Genomic DNA, 18,265 nt, shown 5'->3' on the forward strand with positions numbered 1-18,265 from the left:
ATTTGATTGTTTATATTGTATTATATTTATATTAATTATTTTATTGCATTTGATTTTCCGTATTCAATGTTTTACCCCACGTCATTGTTAAGTTTGAAAGCTTATCAATATTGTAAGGATGAATAGATTAAATATTTAAAAAAAACAGAGCCGGACTTGAAATTAGTTTAAATAAATTGTGTTCAAATGTCAAAACAAAGAAAATATTAAGTGTGGCATATTATTGTACTCACGAGACCGAGTTCTTTGGAAATCTGGAATAAAAAATGCAGGTCCGTATTTAAAAAAATTAAGTTCACCTCTGTATGTCAAAAATTATGAGCTAATTTGAAATCTAAAAATACTGTCAGATAGCCCTAATAAAGTGGCTATGAGATTGTGCAATTAGTTTCTTGATTTTCTAAAAAATAACGACAGAAAAAAATAAAATTGATTTTCAAAAAAATCAGTTTTTTTCAAAAACCTCAGCAATCCTTGAAATGTTTAAAAAATTTTTGATGACATCTTGGTGAACATTCCAAAGCGCAACTTTGCCCCAATTTGATACCAATGCTCGTACGTAGATAGTTGATACCAATGCTCGTACCTCGAATTAGTAGGACCCTGTATATTCACTGTCTATGTTTTCTCTTTCAATTGTCGATTTTCTTGATATACCCCTTTGAATTTTCTTATATATTTTTTTATTTACCCAACACAATCTGGAAATTTTTACCTTTCATTTAAATAAAGAATCATCCAGATTGGTAAAGCGGTGTGGATATATGGATATTTATATTATTCAATGTTTATTTCTAGCCAGAAATAATCCAACGGACTGGATACCCTCTCATACAATACAAAGTGCAGACTGCAGATGGATTCCAGTTGTCCGTTTTCAGGATACCAGACTTTTCACAAACTAAACCACCAATTTTTATGTTGCATGGCGTCCAGAGCACTTCCGGAATTTTTGTTGGCTTAGGAAAGAGGTCCATAGGTAAACATGCTGTGATCATATTACGAAAAAAAAAGATTATAGAAAGCTTAGAAGTAAATCTCAGTTTAACAATAAATACACTCACCGGCAAAAAATCCGGCCACGAAAAACTAGTCCCAATTTCAAAGTTGGATTTCTCGCGAACAACTCATTAGATTTTGATGATTTTTCTTTTAAATTCTAAATTAATTCCTTCTTAACGGATGCTACGCCAGAAATTTTTATTTCGAATTTATTTTGAGCATATACAGGGCACAACAATAAGACGAAGTTTTTTGCCCGAACTTTGTAACACCCTGTAGGGTGCAGCAGCTGTAGTAGCTAGTGCTAAATCAAATTACATTATAGCCTCGTCGTTTCTGAGCATTTTGTTTTTTTAATCACGACATTATCTCTGTTTGTATTGGAGATACGCTGCTTTAAAATAAACGCCTGGGAAAAAGCTTTAGTCTATTGCTCAATATCCCAATTCACATGTAAACGCGCAAACTGAAGACATGCTCGACGATGTCTTAAAAGTAGCTGGGGTCCTATGGCAGGCCTCCTTGAAGACAAGCTGTTTTCTTTTAATTTTCGACGGATTGTTCTCTCACTAACTTGAGTTCTACGCACGGCTTATAGCAGATGTTAAATTACTTTACGATTTCGTAAAGTATTCAGGACAATAAAGCGGTCGTCAATTGCAGTTGTCTTTCGTTTCCTTCCGGAACCCACTCACCTGGTGAAATTTCCCGTTTCCATATACCGATTCCAGGCATCCTGGACTGTTGTTTGAGGTATACCCATGGTATCGGACTCATAACGATGACTTCGGCCATCCTCAATTAAAGCCACAATACGAGCAACATCCGTCACAGATAATGGCAATATGACAACCGTTGTCATATTGCAAATACTCATAAATCTGTTTTCGCCTATGTCGCCTTGATTATTTACACATAAAACTTTCTGCCTACGAAGCATTTTTCCGAGACGTTCGTTTTAAAGCAGCGTATCTCCAATACAGACAGAAATAATTGTCGCGATTAAAAAACAAAATGCTCAGAAAAGATGAGGCTACAATGTGATTTGATTTAGCAATAGCTACTACAGCTACTGCACCCTACAGGGTGTTACAAAATTCGGTCAAAGAACTTCGTCTTATTGTTGTGCCCTGTATATGCTCAAAATAAATTAGGAAGAAAAATTTCTGACATAGCATCCGTTAAGAAGGAATTAATTTAGAATATAAAAGAAAAATCATCAAAATCTGATGAGTGGTTCGCGAGAAATCCAACTTTGAAATTAGGACTAGTTTTTAGTGGCCGTTTTTTTTTGCCGGTGAGTTTATATCGTTTTTACAATGTCGTCTTTTCAATCGATTACATACCAAATACCATATTACATGTGGTATTTGCACTTAATATTATCTATTGATATGTACCGGGTGGCCAACTAAGAATGGACGCTGGCTGTATCTCAGAAACTACTTATCGTATAACTTTGGGAAAAAAAAAATTCTATTCTCTAAATTCTATTTTAATCTGAGAACTACCTACGTATAATTAACTAAGAAATTCGTAAAAATTATATGGATGGATGATAAAGTTACATAAACACGTTTAAATATTTATGACGTCATTTTTTTTAAGAAAACGCCCGAAATTCGGATGCATGAAAACTGAACTTAAACGTTTTGATATTTTGACGTAACAAAATTACCTCTTTTTGTGTCCTAGCCTACTACCACAATTTTTAGATCATATTATTATTATCCTAAGAGGCAGCCTAACATGATTTGTTCTCTTAATGTCTTCCGTTAGAGAGAAGATAGAAAGTTGCGGTTTGGCGCTGATATTTTGGAAATTTTGTGCTCTATTTAACTGTGTAAAAAGAAACATATATAACCTACTATTTAATTTTTTTATGCAAAAATGCAATATGTGTTATGATGTCAAACAGCGCCCTCTAGCTACCACGAAAAAAATTATAGATACGAAATTTATACTGGAGATCATTGAGGAAGAAAAGCTCTTTTAAACGAGCCCTAGTTTGTTTAAATCGGGTAACCTAAACCAGAGTTATCCTTATTTTAATAAAAGCAAGTTTAACCTTCCCCCACCACTTTATTTTATGAGATAGAGCAAAATACTGTATGCCATAAAAATTAAAAATTTCTTGATGATTACAATAGTAATATTTAAAATACCTGTTCACTTGCATATTTTTGAGAAAAACCCTGTTTTCTGATTGGCTACCAGAGAAACGCTCCCTAGCGGACATTTTTTGAACTTCCAGAAATAATTTCCAGCGATTTCTATTGGTCGATTTACTTATTAGAATTTTTTTCCCAATGTTATACGATAGTAGTTTCTGAGATACAGCCGGCGTCCATTCTTAGTTGCAAACCCGGTACATATTGAACTAAATACAAAGTCACACAAATTTTGACTATTTCTGTAGATATCAAAGTATTGTGGATTTTTCCAAAAAAATACAAATCAGACAGGTACAGAAAAAATATTTTTTTTTATTTTAAAATTTAAGTTTCTTCTTGACTTTTTATATTTCAATAATTTTATATTTTATTACCTTTTTTATCTTCTTAACGAAGTTTTGCAAATATAAAACAGAGACTGACAAGCATTTCTTTCAGCATTCCAGTTGCACGATGCCGGGTATGACGTTTGGTTAGGTAATTATAGAGGAACAGAATATTCTGAAGGACATGCATCACTAAACGTCACAGAAAAAGATTTCTGGGATCACAGGTACGAATGACATAACAAATCTATACTAATATATAAAATCCTTAAGTGACTGACTCACTGATTAATCACGATCCTGCTCAAACCACTCAACGTAAGAAGCTCAATTTGGGCATACAGGTTGATTCTAGGGTGCAGAGGTTCAATAAGAACGGATTTTTCGAAATTCTAGTTCCAAGGAGGTGAAACCACCCCTCAAATATTACAATATTTTTTATTTAAAAAACGGTAAAGTTTCCGAAAAAACGCTTAAACACGTATATTTTATTTTTTTACATAGTTTAAGATTTTTCAAAAATCTATACAGGGTGTTTCGAAAAATCTGGTCATTGATTAATCACGAACCTGCTTAAAGCGCGTGACGTAAAAAGCTGATTTTTGGAAAACGGATTGACTTTAAGGTGTAGAGATTCGGTAAGAAGGGATTTTTCGAAACTCGAATTCTAAGGGGGTGAAACCACCCCTCAAATATTAGAATATTTTTTATTTAAAAACCTCTGATTTTTTCGGAAAAACTCTTGAACACGTATATTTTATTTTGTTGTTTTACATATTTTAAGATTTTTTAAAAATTTATACAGGGTGTTTCATAAAATATGACCATTGAGTAATCACGATTCTGCTTAAACTGCTTGATGTAAAAAGCTTATTTTTGGTAAACGGCAAACGGATTTTTCGAAAGTAAAACTTCAACGAGATGAAACTACCTCTCGAATATTACCAAGTTATATAATAATATCGCCATATTGTTTTTTCTCATGCTGACTTAAATGTGAGAAAATTTTATCCAGTTTGTATGTTAATGAAAATTCTTGCTTTGCTTTATCATCACCATTACGAATGATTAATTCGACGCGAACGAAGTCGCGGGTATAAGCTAGTAAAGAATATAACAAAATACTAACCTGTTGAAATAGTACCATCTTTTCTTTTTTTTTATTTCTTATATACAGGGTGTTTCAAAACAAATGAGAAAAACTTCAGGGGGTGATTCCTTGTTCAAAATAAAGGGTAGTTTGCTTCATAAACGTTGGGTCAAAAGTCAACCATTAGGGAGATATCGCGGTACAAAGATGGCGGAAAAATAATGTTTTTCTTTTTTATCTTGAAAACGGAAAGAGATAGACTAATGAAATTTTATGGAGGCATTACTGTTATGAAAACACACTTTCTGGTAATTTTTTCACTTTTTTAAAATGAGTGGAAGGGGTTGAAATAAACCACCCCTATAATTCTTGTTAACGAAATTTAAAGAAAAATCTTATCACACACATGCAAAAAAATTAATTTGGATAGTTTAGTTTGTTTAGAAACTTTTTTATCTCTTGTATTTTTTTGATAAAACTCACCGATTTGAAATTAAAAAATAAAATGTAAAGCATTACATGTCAGGACAAAAAACATTTTCTGATAAAGAATCTAGTTGGCTGCAGTAATTTTTTTTAGGAAAAAATCTAGTCCACCGCTGTTACTTTTTAGGATGTTCCTAATATTATTTTATTTGACATTACTCTACTGCAATACGTTATTATCTAGATGATTATTATTATCGTTATTATCACTAGATTCTTAATCTAAAAATGTTTTTTGTCCTGACATGTAATGCTTTACATTTTATTTTTTAATTTCAAATCGGTGAGTTTTATCAAAAAAAAACACAAGAGATAAAAAATTTCTAAACAAACTAAACTATCCAAATTAATTTTTTTGCATGTGTGTGATAAGATTTTTCTTTAAATTTCGTTAACAAGAATGATAGGGGCAGTTTATTTCAACCCCCTCCACTCATTTTAAAAAAATGAAAAAATTACCAGGAAGTGTGTTTTCATAACAGTAATGCTTCCATAAAATTTTATTAGTCTACCTCTTTTCGTTTTCAAGATAAAAAATAAAAACATTATTTTTCCGCCATCTTTGTACCGCGATATCTCCCTAATGGTTGACTTTTGACCCAACGTTTATAAAGCAAACTACCCTTTATTTTGAACAAGGAATCACCCCCTGAAGTTTTTCGCATTTGTTTTGAAACACCCTGCATACAGGGTTGTTCACCACATACGACACGGAATATTGTAGCTAAACGATTAGATTCTTGCAAATTGTAAGTTTTGGGTTCGTTGAAGGACTATTAGAGCTACAATATAAAAATATTTTTACAAGATACAGAGTGTCCCAAATAAATAAAAAATATCAAAGTTGTATTTTTTTAAATGGATCAGGGTATATTATTACATTTTTAGTTTCTACGATTAAAATAAAGGTAAATTTAATTAAGGTTTATTGGATTTAAACCTTACCGTTATTGAAATATTTTCAATTTTGTGAAATTGCAGTATAAATTTCAAGGCTTCATTTCTCCGAGGATATCAAAGTTTTTAATACTAAACATCTACTGAAGTTTATTTATTGCTCAGTTATTGTGTTGCAATAATAAAAATTTTACTACCTTATACAGAGTGTCTAAATATTTATTTTAAATAATGATTAGCTTTAAACGGCAATAACTTGTTTAATTTAAATAGAACACCCCGTATATTTTATAAGAATCAGATGCATAATTTAATTGACTATCAAATTGTATTATACCATTTTTTACCTATCTCTTCAAGTTTCCGTAGAAAATGCATTTTCTTGTAATTTAGAATTCATTTATCAATATATCCATGGAATACTGACATTTTAAATATATTTTTAAAGATGTACCAAATTTTTAGAGTACAGATACTAATATTGTCGATATAGTTCGTTTATTTCATTTAAAAATAAAAAAAACTGTTTAAATATTTGTTAAAGAGGACCAATTAATATGATTCCAGTATTCAAACTACATTAATTGACTGTTTGCGTTGATTAATAATAATTGCTTCAAATACTAAAAAACTGAATTATGTATTAGACAGTGTGGTAAAAAAACTAACACCTTAAAAATGTACTTGTGTCTAGCCCTAGCAGGCAACTATTAAGCCCGACCAATCACGTTAGAGTTTTTGACAAACACAAATGAATTAACGCACTCCAAATAACCACGCTAACCAACCTGATTGGTCAAGCTTAATAGTTGACTGCTAGGGCTAGACACTTCTAAAAATGTTATTTCGTTTTTTGACAAACGCTTATTTATAACAACAGAGACGTTCATTTTCATAACTTATCATTATATTGATTTCTGATTCAAATCCACATTTATTTAGAATAATTTATTAACGAACACAATTAAGTATGTAATTAATTAGTATTTGGGCGGAAATACTGGTGGTATATTTAATTAAATGTATACTATTTTATAAAGATTTAAATAGTTTTCTTTTTTCATACAAATGGGCTAGTAATATTATCGTATTACTAAAAACGATAATATTACTAGCCTGTACATTTTGTACATTTGTTGTTTTAAAAACAATCTAAAATGTCAATATTCCATGGGTATATTGATAAATGAGGTCTAAATTATAAGAAAATGCATTTTCTATGAAAACTTGAAGGAATAGGTAAAAAGTGGCATAATACAATTTGATAGACAATTAAATTGTGCATCTGATTCTCATAAAATATACGGGCTGTTTCATTTAGATTAAACAAGTTATTGCCGTTTAAATCTAGTAATTATTTAAAATAAATTTTTAGACACTCTGTATAAGGTAGTATAATTTTTATTAATGCAACACAATAACTGATCAATAAATAAACTTCAGTAAATATTTAGTATTAAAAACTTTGATACCCTCGGAGAAATGAAGCCTTAAAATTTATACTGCAATTTCACAAAATTGAAAATATTTCAAAAACGATAAGGTTTAAGTATAATAAACCTTAATCAAATTTACCTTTATTTTAATCGTAGAAACTAAAAATGCAATAATATTCAGGGTGTTCCATTTAAAAAAAAACTTTGATATTTTTTATTTATTTGGGACACTCTGTATCTTGTCAAAATATTTTTAAATTGTAGCTCTGATAGTCCTTCAACGAACTCAAAACTTACAATTTGTAAAAATCTAATCGTTTAGCTACAATACTCCGTGTCGTATGTGGTGAACAACCCTGTATATTTTTGTTCTTTGATAAAAAGTCTCACGTCAGCTCTAAACTGATTGACTGAATTTCTGCAATTTAAAATTAGGCTGTAATTAAAAGTTATTTATTTGTTAAAATCTTTGTAGACATTTTGGTAATGGTATAATAAAATAGTTATTTCGCCTCTTAGTTTATAGTTATTTATTAAATTTGTTGTTAAGTAACTTAACTGCCTTTTGCACTAAATTTTTGAGAACCAAATAATATGAAGACTTGAAATGAAAACCGGGCTAAGTGCCAAAAATTTAAAAAATAACTTTTAACCTCTAATGCGTGCTAAATGCCATCGCCAATAACGCATAAAGCGGGCTATGTGCCCTACGCTCTGGAACTATTTTAAATACTGTAACAAAGATGTCGCACGAGTCAAGTCCCGCATATTGTGTGTTGAAAACCGTGCTAAGTGCCACTGCAGTATCCACATGGCACAGCTGTTTCGAGTCACATTTTAAGTTTTCGAAGACTGTTCTTGTATTCACGTTTTTTTTACATATTGCTTGTTTATAATGGAAACTAATAAAAATAATAAAAAGAAAAATAGAAAATCTGGCGAAGGTTGCGCCAAATCGAATAATAAACTGAGAAGAAGCCAAGGTTTAGAATACGTTGGCAACAATAAGGAATTCGTGAAAACCAAGGCCGCACCAGCAGCAACAGTAAGATGGCGGTTTTTATCTAATTTCAAACGTTTTATTTTACTTTTTGTTTTTAGGTTGATTGTAAGTGCCGATACAAGTGTGCTGATATTCCATATGAACAAAAATGTACCTCTTTAGGGAATTCTATGCGCTGAGTGATAATGTAAAGCAAAATTCGTATATAATGGGCCTTTTGACGGTTTGTCCTATAAAAAGAAGACGGCATGGAACATATGAAGTTTCTACTGAAAGTAGAAGGCAAGCCACAGTTTGCTTTACATTACCTAATGGCTCAGGTGATGTTGTGCAGGTATGTAAGAAGACATTCTTGCATAGTTTTGGAATATCTAAAAGGCGCGTTGAAACTCTTGTCAAGTTAAAGAAACAGGGTGAATTTACTTCTGTGGAGCGTAGAGGAAACAAAACTAAATATAGAAAATTTTCACCTGCAGATGAAGATTTGGTAATTCAGCACATTTCTTCCTTCCCAAGGGAACAAAGCCATTACAGTAGGTTGAAGAGTCAGAAGGAATATTTAAGTCAAGATCTAAATATCAATAGATTGTATTACTCATTTAAAGACCGCCATCCTAATTCTGCAGTAACGTACCGTTTTTACTTTAGTATCTTCAAAAGAAAATTCTCAAATTTAAGCTTCCACCATCCTCGAACCGATACCGCAAAACCTGCGATCTGTTGAATATAAAGATAAAAGCAAACCCAAATGACAAAGAGAGCAAGAGAAAACTTGATCTGCATCATAGACAAGCTGAAAAAGCAATGAACACCATGAAAGAAGATCACTGCTTATCCCAACTTCTAAGTGGCACATGCTCCATTTCTATTGATCTACAACAAGTGCTGTCTCTTCCAGCCTTAACACATGGGCAAATGTTTTATCTTCGACAACTCTAATGTTATAATTTTGGTATTCATGTAGGTGACACTAATAAGGGACTTATGCATCTATGGCACGAGGGAATAACTCGACGAGGTGGGAATGAGATTGCCTCTTGTGTTTTAAAAACATTACTTAGTGGTTTTACGAAAAAACGAAAACTGGTGGTTTGGAGCGATAATTGCGTCGGCCAAAACAAAAACAAAATGTTGCTGTTTTTGTGGATTTACTTGGTTACGAAAGGATACTTTCAAGAAATAAATCAGAAGTTTTTAATGTCAGGGCATTCTTTTTTAAGTTGCGATAGAGATTTCGCGCATATAGAGAAGAGAAAGAGAGTCGAAAAGTGCGAGGTGCCTTTTGATTTAGTAAGATTGATAGCAACTGCAACTCCAAACAATCCCTTTACGGTAACTCTTATGCAGGCTGAGGATTTCTTTGACTTCAAGGCTGCCGCTGATTTAACCTTAAACACAACCAGGACAAAAATTTCTACAGCCAAATGGATTCAAGTTTCAGCTGACAATCCCAAACAGGTTAAAATTAGGGAAACCCTAAACGAAATGGAAGCGTGGAAAAACATCAATGTTTTCAAGAAAAATGTTACGGAACAATCGATTAGGGATATGGTTGTACCGCAACTCAATTGCCAAAATCAGATTAAAGAAAATAAGAAACCTGATTTACGAGCCGTCTTGCCATTTTTGAAGCCTGAAAATAGACGTTTTTACGAGAACCTATTAATTTAAATTTCGTTCTTACTTGTTATTTTGTAAAATATTTCCATTAAAGTTACTTTGAAATAAAAAAAAAAGTTGTTTTATTTTTTATTACTTACATATTCTAAAAAATGGGATAAGTGCCAATGGTATATCGAGGTGTTGGCATTTAGCACAGTTTTTGAATCCCAAGGTTGGCACATATCACTTCTTACAAAACTTCATGTTTTTGATTTTATAGAGGCTCTCAAACTGATCCCATTAACAAATCAGTTTTATAGGATTGAAGTATTATACATGATAAATGTATACATTTTTTTGTGGATTTTTTTATGGAAGAATAAACTGTAAAAACAAAAAACATTGATTTTCTCAAAATTTTGATTTTGGCACTTAGCCCGGTTTTCATTTCAAGTCTTCATATATTGATGACATTTTATCTCATTTCTATGTTTAATATCGAATTAGACGAAATCGTAGAGGAAGAATAAAATACGAAATAATGTGTAATATTAGTTGCATACCTTAGATTGTGTATCATTAACCAGTCGTACTAATTAATTATTATTGTATTCAACTATCTTGATAAAATGGTGATTGTACTATTGCAGTACCATAATAATTATTCCAATTAACTTTTAACATCTAGAACATTTCTAGAAGCTATGCTTTTACATAGTACTGAAACAATCAATATATATTAGTCAATTTTATATTAAAAAATATTTAATGATAGTGTGAAATAAAGTTAAAGTAAATTCATAAAGACACCCTAATTTTATGTATTCTAGTTTCAAATATAGTACACCATAAACAATGCTAAACTTATCTTAATCTAATATCAGAATACATAGAAAAGTTTTTATATAATAAGACTTAATTATTAGCATTATTGACAGATCATTTATTATAGCTTGATTAGTAATCTGGTTTGGGGTAGATTTATGTCCTAACTAATTTGTAATTATACCTTACAACAATATTCCAGTAAAGAATTAATGTTATTAACTTTTCTGGTATATATTAATCATGCCTTTTCTTGCTTATTATATATTTTATATGGTAAAAAAATGTTCATTATAACACATTTCATTATTAGATAGTTAATATACCTACATCATTTTATTTTTTTATAAAATTTAATTTAGTATTTCTTAATATAGTTCTTTTAGCAGGAGAGCTGGCGACATATTTAGAGAACATATTTTAGGCAAGTTAGAATAACAAAAAAAATAAAGTTTAATAACTTGTGAACTCAGAATCCTAAGTCTGGCTGGGGGGTTGGGGGTATTTCGCTACTGCGCAACCCATAACATTTGCAAAAAAATAAATCCAAAAAACATTCTTTAGGCAACTTGAAATTTGTTTATTCTTAAATTTTAGTATTTATTTAACTTAGAAATAAATGTGCCAAAATTTTTTTTTCGGGTTTAAATTGTAACCAGACTATTACAAATATGTTTAAATATTATACCTGGAAAACATACTTTAGGCATTCTGAAATTTTTACAGCGTGTTTATTAGATGATATTAACAAATATGTGTTAATTGCCAGACGAATTCAATGGGATTTAATACTTGCCAGACGCGAATAAAGATTTTAAATGGGCGCGACAAAAAAGTCTTATGAGTATATAGGTATGTATAAGCGCGAGAAAGATAGTTTATTGAGACCCGTCGGCAGCCGATGCGGCTGACGTAACAGTATTTTGGAGTACTTCAAATTTTCTTTTTTTTTGGGTTTCATTTCAATTATTTGCAGGCTTTTAATTCAGAGATTATTTTGTTGGAATTAAGTTACCATGTACAAAAATGTATTTATAAATTAAATATTGACGTGCATAGTATAAATAGTTTAGAATAATTACTGCAAATAAATATTTTAGTAATTACTAATTTCGCTACTAACTACTAAATCATAATGTATAAAAAACATTTAAGTTGTGTAGTTTGTAAAAAGTTACTAGTGACAAAGTTATTGTTTTTGATGAAGGCAGACTACAAAAATGCAAAGCATTTTTAAAAGTGCGCCAACAACATGGTTTAATATTTAAAGAAGTGGTTTTGCCAGAAAACGTAGTCACGACAAAAGGGTACCATGTACAGTGCTAAAAAATAAGTATTCTGGAATTTTATTAAAGTACCATTGTTAATCTTTCTAAATAGATTCAAAAGTAAGTAAAAGTGCTTAACTTTTATGCTTAGGCGTTAAAATGACTTTTTTATATTGTCAATCAGGTCGCAAAAATTAATAATAATATAATATGTCACAAAAGTATAGTAATAATTATACTTTTGTGACGTTTGAAAAAAATATATTTTATATTATGCTAATTTTTAAATAATTATTCGTCTTTTAATTCTTTCAGATACAAAATACTTAAATTAGAAAGTCTTCTTATTGAAAGGATTTCAATCATACATTTTTATTAAAAAATGTTTCTTTTTAATTATTCAATATTAGTTAGTTTTTTTAAAGTTTTTACGACTCCAAAATGCTGTTACGTCAGCCGCATCGGCCGCATCCTATAATAATTAAACATATTTCGAATGGTCGGGTTACACTTTAAACCCGAAAAAAAAGTCTGGCATACTTATTTCTAGGTTAAATAGATGCTAAAATTTAAGAATAAACAAATTTCAAGTTGCCTAAAGAATGTTTTTTAGATTTATTTTTTTGCAAATGTTATGGGTTGCGCAGTAGCGAAATACCCCCAACCCCACAGCCAGACTTAGGATTCTGGGTTCACCAGTTAATAAACTATACATTTTTCGTTATTCTAGCTTACCTAAAATATGTTCTCTAAATATGTCGTCAGCTTTTAGGCTGTTTATATCTATTTTATATATCAAAAATATCCTCTCAAATTACTTGCGTGTTAATAATTAACTAGTTCTCTACCATATATAAGTACACCAAAAACATTTTTCTTTGAACAGTAGACGTTCGTTTTGCTTTAACCAATTTGGCATTATGAGCAGATTACTAAAAGTTAATTCAGTTTTCAACATCTCTCATTCTTTCAGCTTTAATAATTAAATTTCAATTATTTTTACATGTTTAATCATATGCTAATGATGCTAACGTAGTTAGCGAAACGCACGTCCAGTGTTCTAAGTAAAATAGTTTGGCGTACCTAATATGGGTAATGTATAATAAACAGCATTATATTTATTCCTGTTTAACTATACCAAATATTAATATTATATCTATTTTCTGCAATATTATTGGATGTAAGTTAACAGATAAAATAACCGGAAATTAACCATTATATTTTATAAATAAACCTCTATCTCTGTTGTGTTTCTGGTACTAGAGGGTACTAACAGAAAACTGCTTTCTAAAAGTTTTCAGTATTACCTGTTAGATGGCCAATACACATTGAATAATATCCTTAATATTCAACTAGTTAAAAGCGTTACAAAATTAATTGAACCTTATAAAGTATTTAAAATGTACAGGGTGTCCCACCAAGAATAGCTCTCGGCTGTATCTCGAAAAGTATTAGCCGTAGGGCCTGCGAAAAAAAATTATAACTAAATAAGCTGGAAATTATTTTCAAGTTTGTAGAACGGCCGCTAGAGTCTATATCTTATCTCTATGTTGATTCAACATTCCATCACGGGCGCCATTGTACATGTTCAATTTATCAATTAAGTTTTCCGCAAAAAAGTTTTAGAATACTAGGAGCTTACAAGATATAAAAATCTGTCTGTATAACTTATTCACGACTTTTTAAATCAAATTAGAAACAAGGACATGATATAATGAACCTAATAACCGAGAAAAAAATATCCATGGAAGGCAGGATTTGTAGCTCACTTTTAAAAAGTGTCGGTGAACAACACACAAAATTTTCCATTTAAATAACACGTAAAAAAATCTTTTTTCCATTAAAACTACCATAATAAAAACTTTGAAACCGTTTACGATAAAAATGTTTATCTACAACCGTTTAGTTATAACGTTTTTATATCACTATTTTTTTCGTATTTCAGTTACGTTATGAGATTCATAACACAACTAGTGGTGTTATGAATCTATAACACAACTAGTTGCTATAATAATGAAAAACAACTACGAACATCTAAATATATTAACTTTTCCGGCAAAAATGATTCCGTGGCACATACTGCGCCAAGTTCTACATCTGAAGGGAGACTTTCGGAATCGCTCATCGTCATTTTTAAAATGATTTTTCTGGGCAAAAAGTGCTCACGTTTACTTGACAGGGCAAACTGACTTTTCAGCATAAATGTGACAAATGTCATACCTAGTTAAAGGTGTTAAAGGTGGGAATAAACGAAAATTAAAACAGCATTTTCTTATTTTTCGGTTGTAGATAAAACGTTGTACATGACACGTGCGTTTAAACATGATTACAACACTCGTGTGATTAGAACGACTCGGTCTACGACCTCGTCGTTCTAATCGTTCACACTCGTTGTTGTAATCATGTTCATAAACACACTTGTACTGTAAATAACTATTACATCGCGGATTCTTTTAGGGTATAAAATTTACTCTAAAATCTATCTGAGGGTAATTTTTTTCAAATCAATAATTCGTATATACGAAAGCTTTGAAAAGTGAAAAAAATCAATTTGCAATCAAAAATCAATCAGTTTTAGTGCTTGTTGATTAAAAATTTTCATATTTAGTAAAAAGAAACTAGATTACTTTCAGTCAGATATTTTAGGAAATTTTATGCTCTTCAAGAATCCACGATATTAATTTTTTTATCGTAAACCGTTTCAAAGTTATGGTACTTTTAAAGGAAAGAGATTTGTTTACGTGTTATTTAAATGAAAAACTTTGAATGTTCACCGACACCTTTTTAAATTGAGTTGTAGATGTAGTTGTAGAATGTTTAGGAGGGGGGTTAATCACCGCGATCTTATAGATCTATTGTGTGTTCCCCTTTCTTTAGTTATAATGAGTTATAACTCATCATACAGTCTCAGGGCTTTAACAAAAGCCAGTATCTGAGATGGCTCCACAAAGGCCAGCTTTCCATCCTCGACATCAGCCGTACCAAAGTTCATGGCACGAATGGTCGTCGTCTCGGTGCACTCAGTGATAAGGTCTTCTGGTGTTTCCCCATTTTCCCCACAGAATCTGCATTCCCCGTTGTTTCTCAGCTTCAGCCTACTGAGGTGTTCGTTGAGGAGACAGTGTCCTGTTAGAACCCCCGTGGGACAATCTGAAGATTGTTTTTACTTAAATCAAGGAAAACCTTTGATTTTTCTCGGTCGTAAGTTCTGCGAAACTTTTTCGAACTTTTTAAAATTGAGTTAAAAATCCTGCCTTCCGGGGATATTTTTTTCTCGGCTATTAAGTTCATTTTAAACCATAAATTCCATAGGTTAGTTTTTTTGGCCCACCCTAATGGTTAGCGAAACGCACGTACAGCGTTAAAAGTAAATGGTTTTCGTGTACTGTGGTGAATTAGTATTTATTGAAGTAAAACTTCTTTACCGCGAGCTGGGAGTAAAAATTCAAACCCGTGACTCGACACGACACATGACACAAGAGAGGAAAAGTGATAAGGACAGCCTACGGCTTAGGAAAAATCGTCCGGTTTTAATGACATTTGGTATTGTAGATCGTACCAAGGCAAACTTGACCATGTACGACACGTGCGACACTGTGACAGTTAGTTTTGACGTAAGGAACGTCAAAAGTTGTCGATGTCGTCTGATCGCGACCAAATTTGGTTGGTAGACTATGTGAGCAATGGTGCACACGGTCCCACCCTGCTAAGTTGAATATGACGTTTCGTTTAAATCTTTATCAGGGTGGGACTAAGGATTTGATATTCTAGAAAAATGTGGGTCGATTTCAGCATAATTGGAGACGGGCTACAGGATCACGCCATCGACGTTTCGAACCGATGCCTCTAAATAGAGGAAATCATCAGGATTTTTTTTAATTATGGGTCGATTGGAACCAAACTCGGCACGTGGAAAGAGGTACCCAAATGGAGTTTTCAGAGGGACAGATGGAAGTAAGAAGTTCACTTCAAATAGGCACAATATTACATTGTACTGTAATCTTCATCAACTTCTTAACGACTCTACTACAAAAATATATTATAAAATGTCATGTTATATAAATATAATTATTATTCAAATGTAAATTTTAATAAAACGACTCAAATTAGCTAAAAATCGCCAATGATATTTAATCCATATTCACTTAATAATCGACTACCCGGTATATTGCTAATTTTAAGTGTAATGTGTGACTCACCAAAACAGAAATTACCGTCTCATATACCGTTAATTCTAGCAATTATTTTTTAGCTCTACTAAACTTCTTTTTTTTCTGCTTCGTAAATAAATCATACTGAAAACGGCAATATCTAGGCTGAAAAATTCACAAAATCGATTTAAATTATTCTCGGGCTATTACACTATTATATGCTGACGGCTTTTAGGGCATTTAAAATTCAAGACAACGAAATTACCAGTAATTGCAAAATTTTAAAATATACCCGCAGCACGACTACTGCTCGCACATGCCATCATTTATTAACCGGTTGGCGGTTATGAAAAATGGAGGATATTTGCAATAGACGGTTTATTTTAAGACACCATCTGATAAGAGTCTGAGAGAACTGATATTTTATGTTTATTATTCACTAGATCATATCTACTTTAAAATGTATAAAGTATGTAAATGTATCTATAAAGGGTAATAGTCCAAAAAGCACTGAAGATTTTCGGTATACTTCTTTTCCCAGTCACCAAATACCAATAAGAATTATTCGGTATGTTATTCTGAGCAAATTTAATATATGTACGGGGTGTTTTTCCGATAAGTTGAGGCAGAAAATGCGTTAGTAAGTACAGGGTTGGTCAAATTGGACACTTTTAAAGGGAAACGCCCTTTTCTATAGGAGATGAATTGGTGTCTGGCGATCAATTTCTATCTAAAACATGATGTTGAACACCAAACATCAATATATGCTACAGTTTATGAGTTACGGGGTGTATTTCAAAAATGTGCATTTTTAACAAATCACTGCAATTTTTTTGCTACGGAAAATTTTGTATTTTGTGAAAACATTTCCAAAGCACTTTTTTACGTAGAATTTAATGGATTAAGTAGGTATATTTTTTTTAAATTGATAATTTAAAGTTATCATCAGAAACATTAATTTTTTATTTGGGACGCGCCCTGTATATTTTTAATTAAGTGAAAAGAACTTAAAATTACCTACCTTAAAGCACACTTGATATTTTGTTAGAGTCTCCTTCGAACTACAGAATTTTTATAAGTTCGCCACTTTTAACTAGTAGGTAGGCTTTGGACCCCTTTTTGATGATCTGCCTCTAATGGAACTCGAGAACATATTTTTCCAGCAAGACGAGACATCGCCTCAGAACGCTGAAGTTATCAGCAAATTCTGGCAGCCAATTTCGAGAATAATTGAACAGCTAACCAAGATCCCAGCCGTTGGCCGTCGAGGCCGCCGGACTTAGTGCCTGTTATCCTTAGTGGATTTTTATTTTTGCGGAAGAATAAAGACTCTTATTTTAATATTGCCCGATAAACTAGGCAAGAATTAGAAGTACTTAGCGTATATACGAAGGTATCTTTTACCCCCACTGAGGTAATGAATACCGCTAGAAATATTCAAAAATGGTCCTGTCTGTCCATAACAGAAGAAGGCTGACATGTCGCAGCAAACACCTGCAGCAAAATCTCATGTCTTGGTTTGCTATTAATTTTTATTGTGATTAGATATTGTTCAAATTTATTGATTTTGTTAAATATAGTTTAAATTGTTATAAAAATCTGCATCTGTCATTACAAATATTATTTTCGTTTTAATTGCTTCTCACAGGCTAATTTTTTTTTGCATTATACAGCCGGCGCCGCACAGTGGTTCAGATTGCCAAAAAGTGGCGCGTAGGATATTTTTAACTTTTTACAAATTCTAGACTTATTAGGTTTAATGGCGGATTTATTAACATGACAAAGATAGTCCAAGGAATAACCAAAATATATTTCAGACTATGTTTGTTTAGTATAAAAATATTAAAAAAGGGTGATTTTCTATGAATTTTATTCAAAAATTATAGTTTTCAAAAAGGTTTGAAAAATGCTTCGAACCTAGTCAAAAAAAGGATACCCATTAGGTTATCTGGTCTAAATTAAAGAAAAAAAAACATAAATTGCAATATGCGTTAAATGGAGTCTT

At 31.5% G+C, this 18,265-nt stretch overlaps 1 protein-coding gene across 1 annotated transcript in view; it reads left to right on the forward strand.

Moving 5' to 3' along the window:
- LOC115874573 (lipase 3-like) overlaps positions 1-18,265 on the forward strand; it is a 55,962-nt gene that overhangs the window by 15,826 nt on the left and 21,871 nt on the right. Inside the window, exons 3-4 of the mRNA XM_030889766.1 lie at positions 799-979; positions 3,615-3,729. Of these exons, the coding sequence (XP_030745626.1) occupies positions 799-979; positions 3,615-3,729 (296 nt within the window). The remainder of the gene's footprint in view (positions 1-798; positions 980-3,614; positions 3,730-18,265) is intronic.

This window comes from Sitophilus oryzae, unplaced genomic scaffold (assembly GCF_002938485.1).
Source record: "Sitophilus oryzae breed Bouriz unplaced genomic scaffold, Soryzae_2.0 scaffold_1297_pilon_pilon, whole genome shotgun sequence".
Lineage (NCBI taxonomy): Eukaryota > Metazoa > Arthropoda > Insecta > Coleoptera > Curculionidae > Sitophilus > Sitophilus oryzae.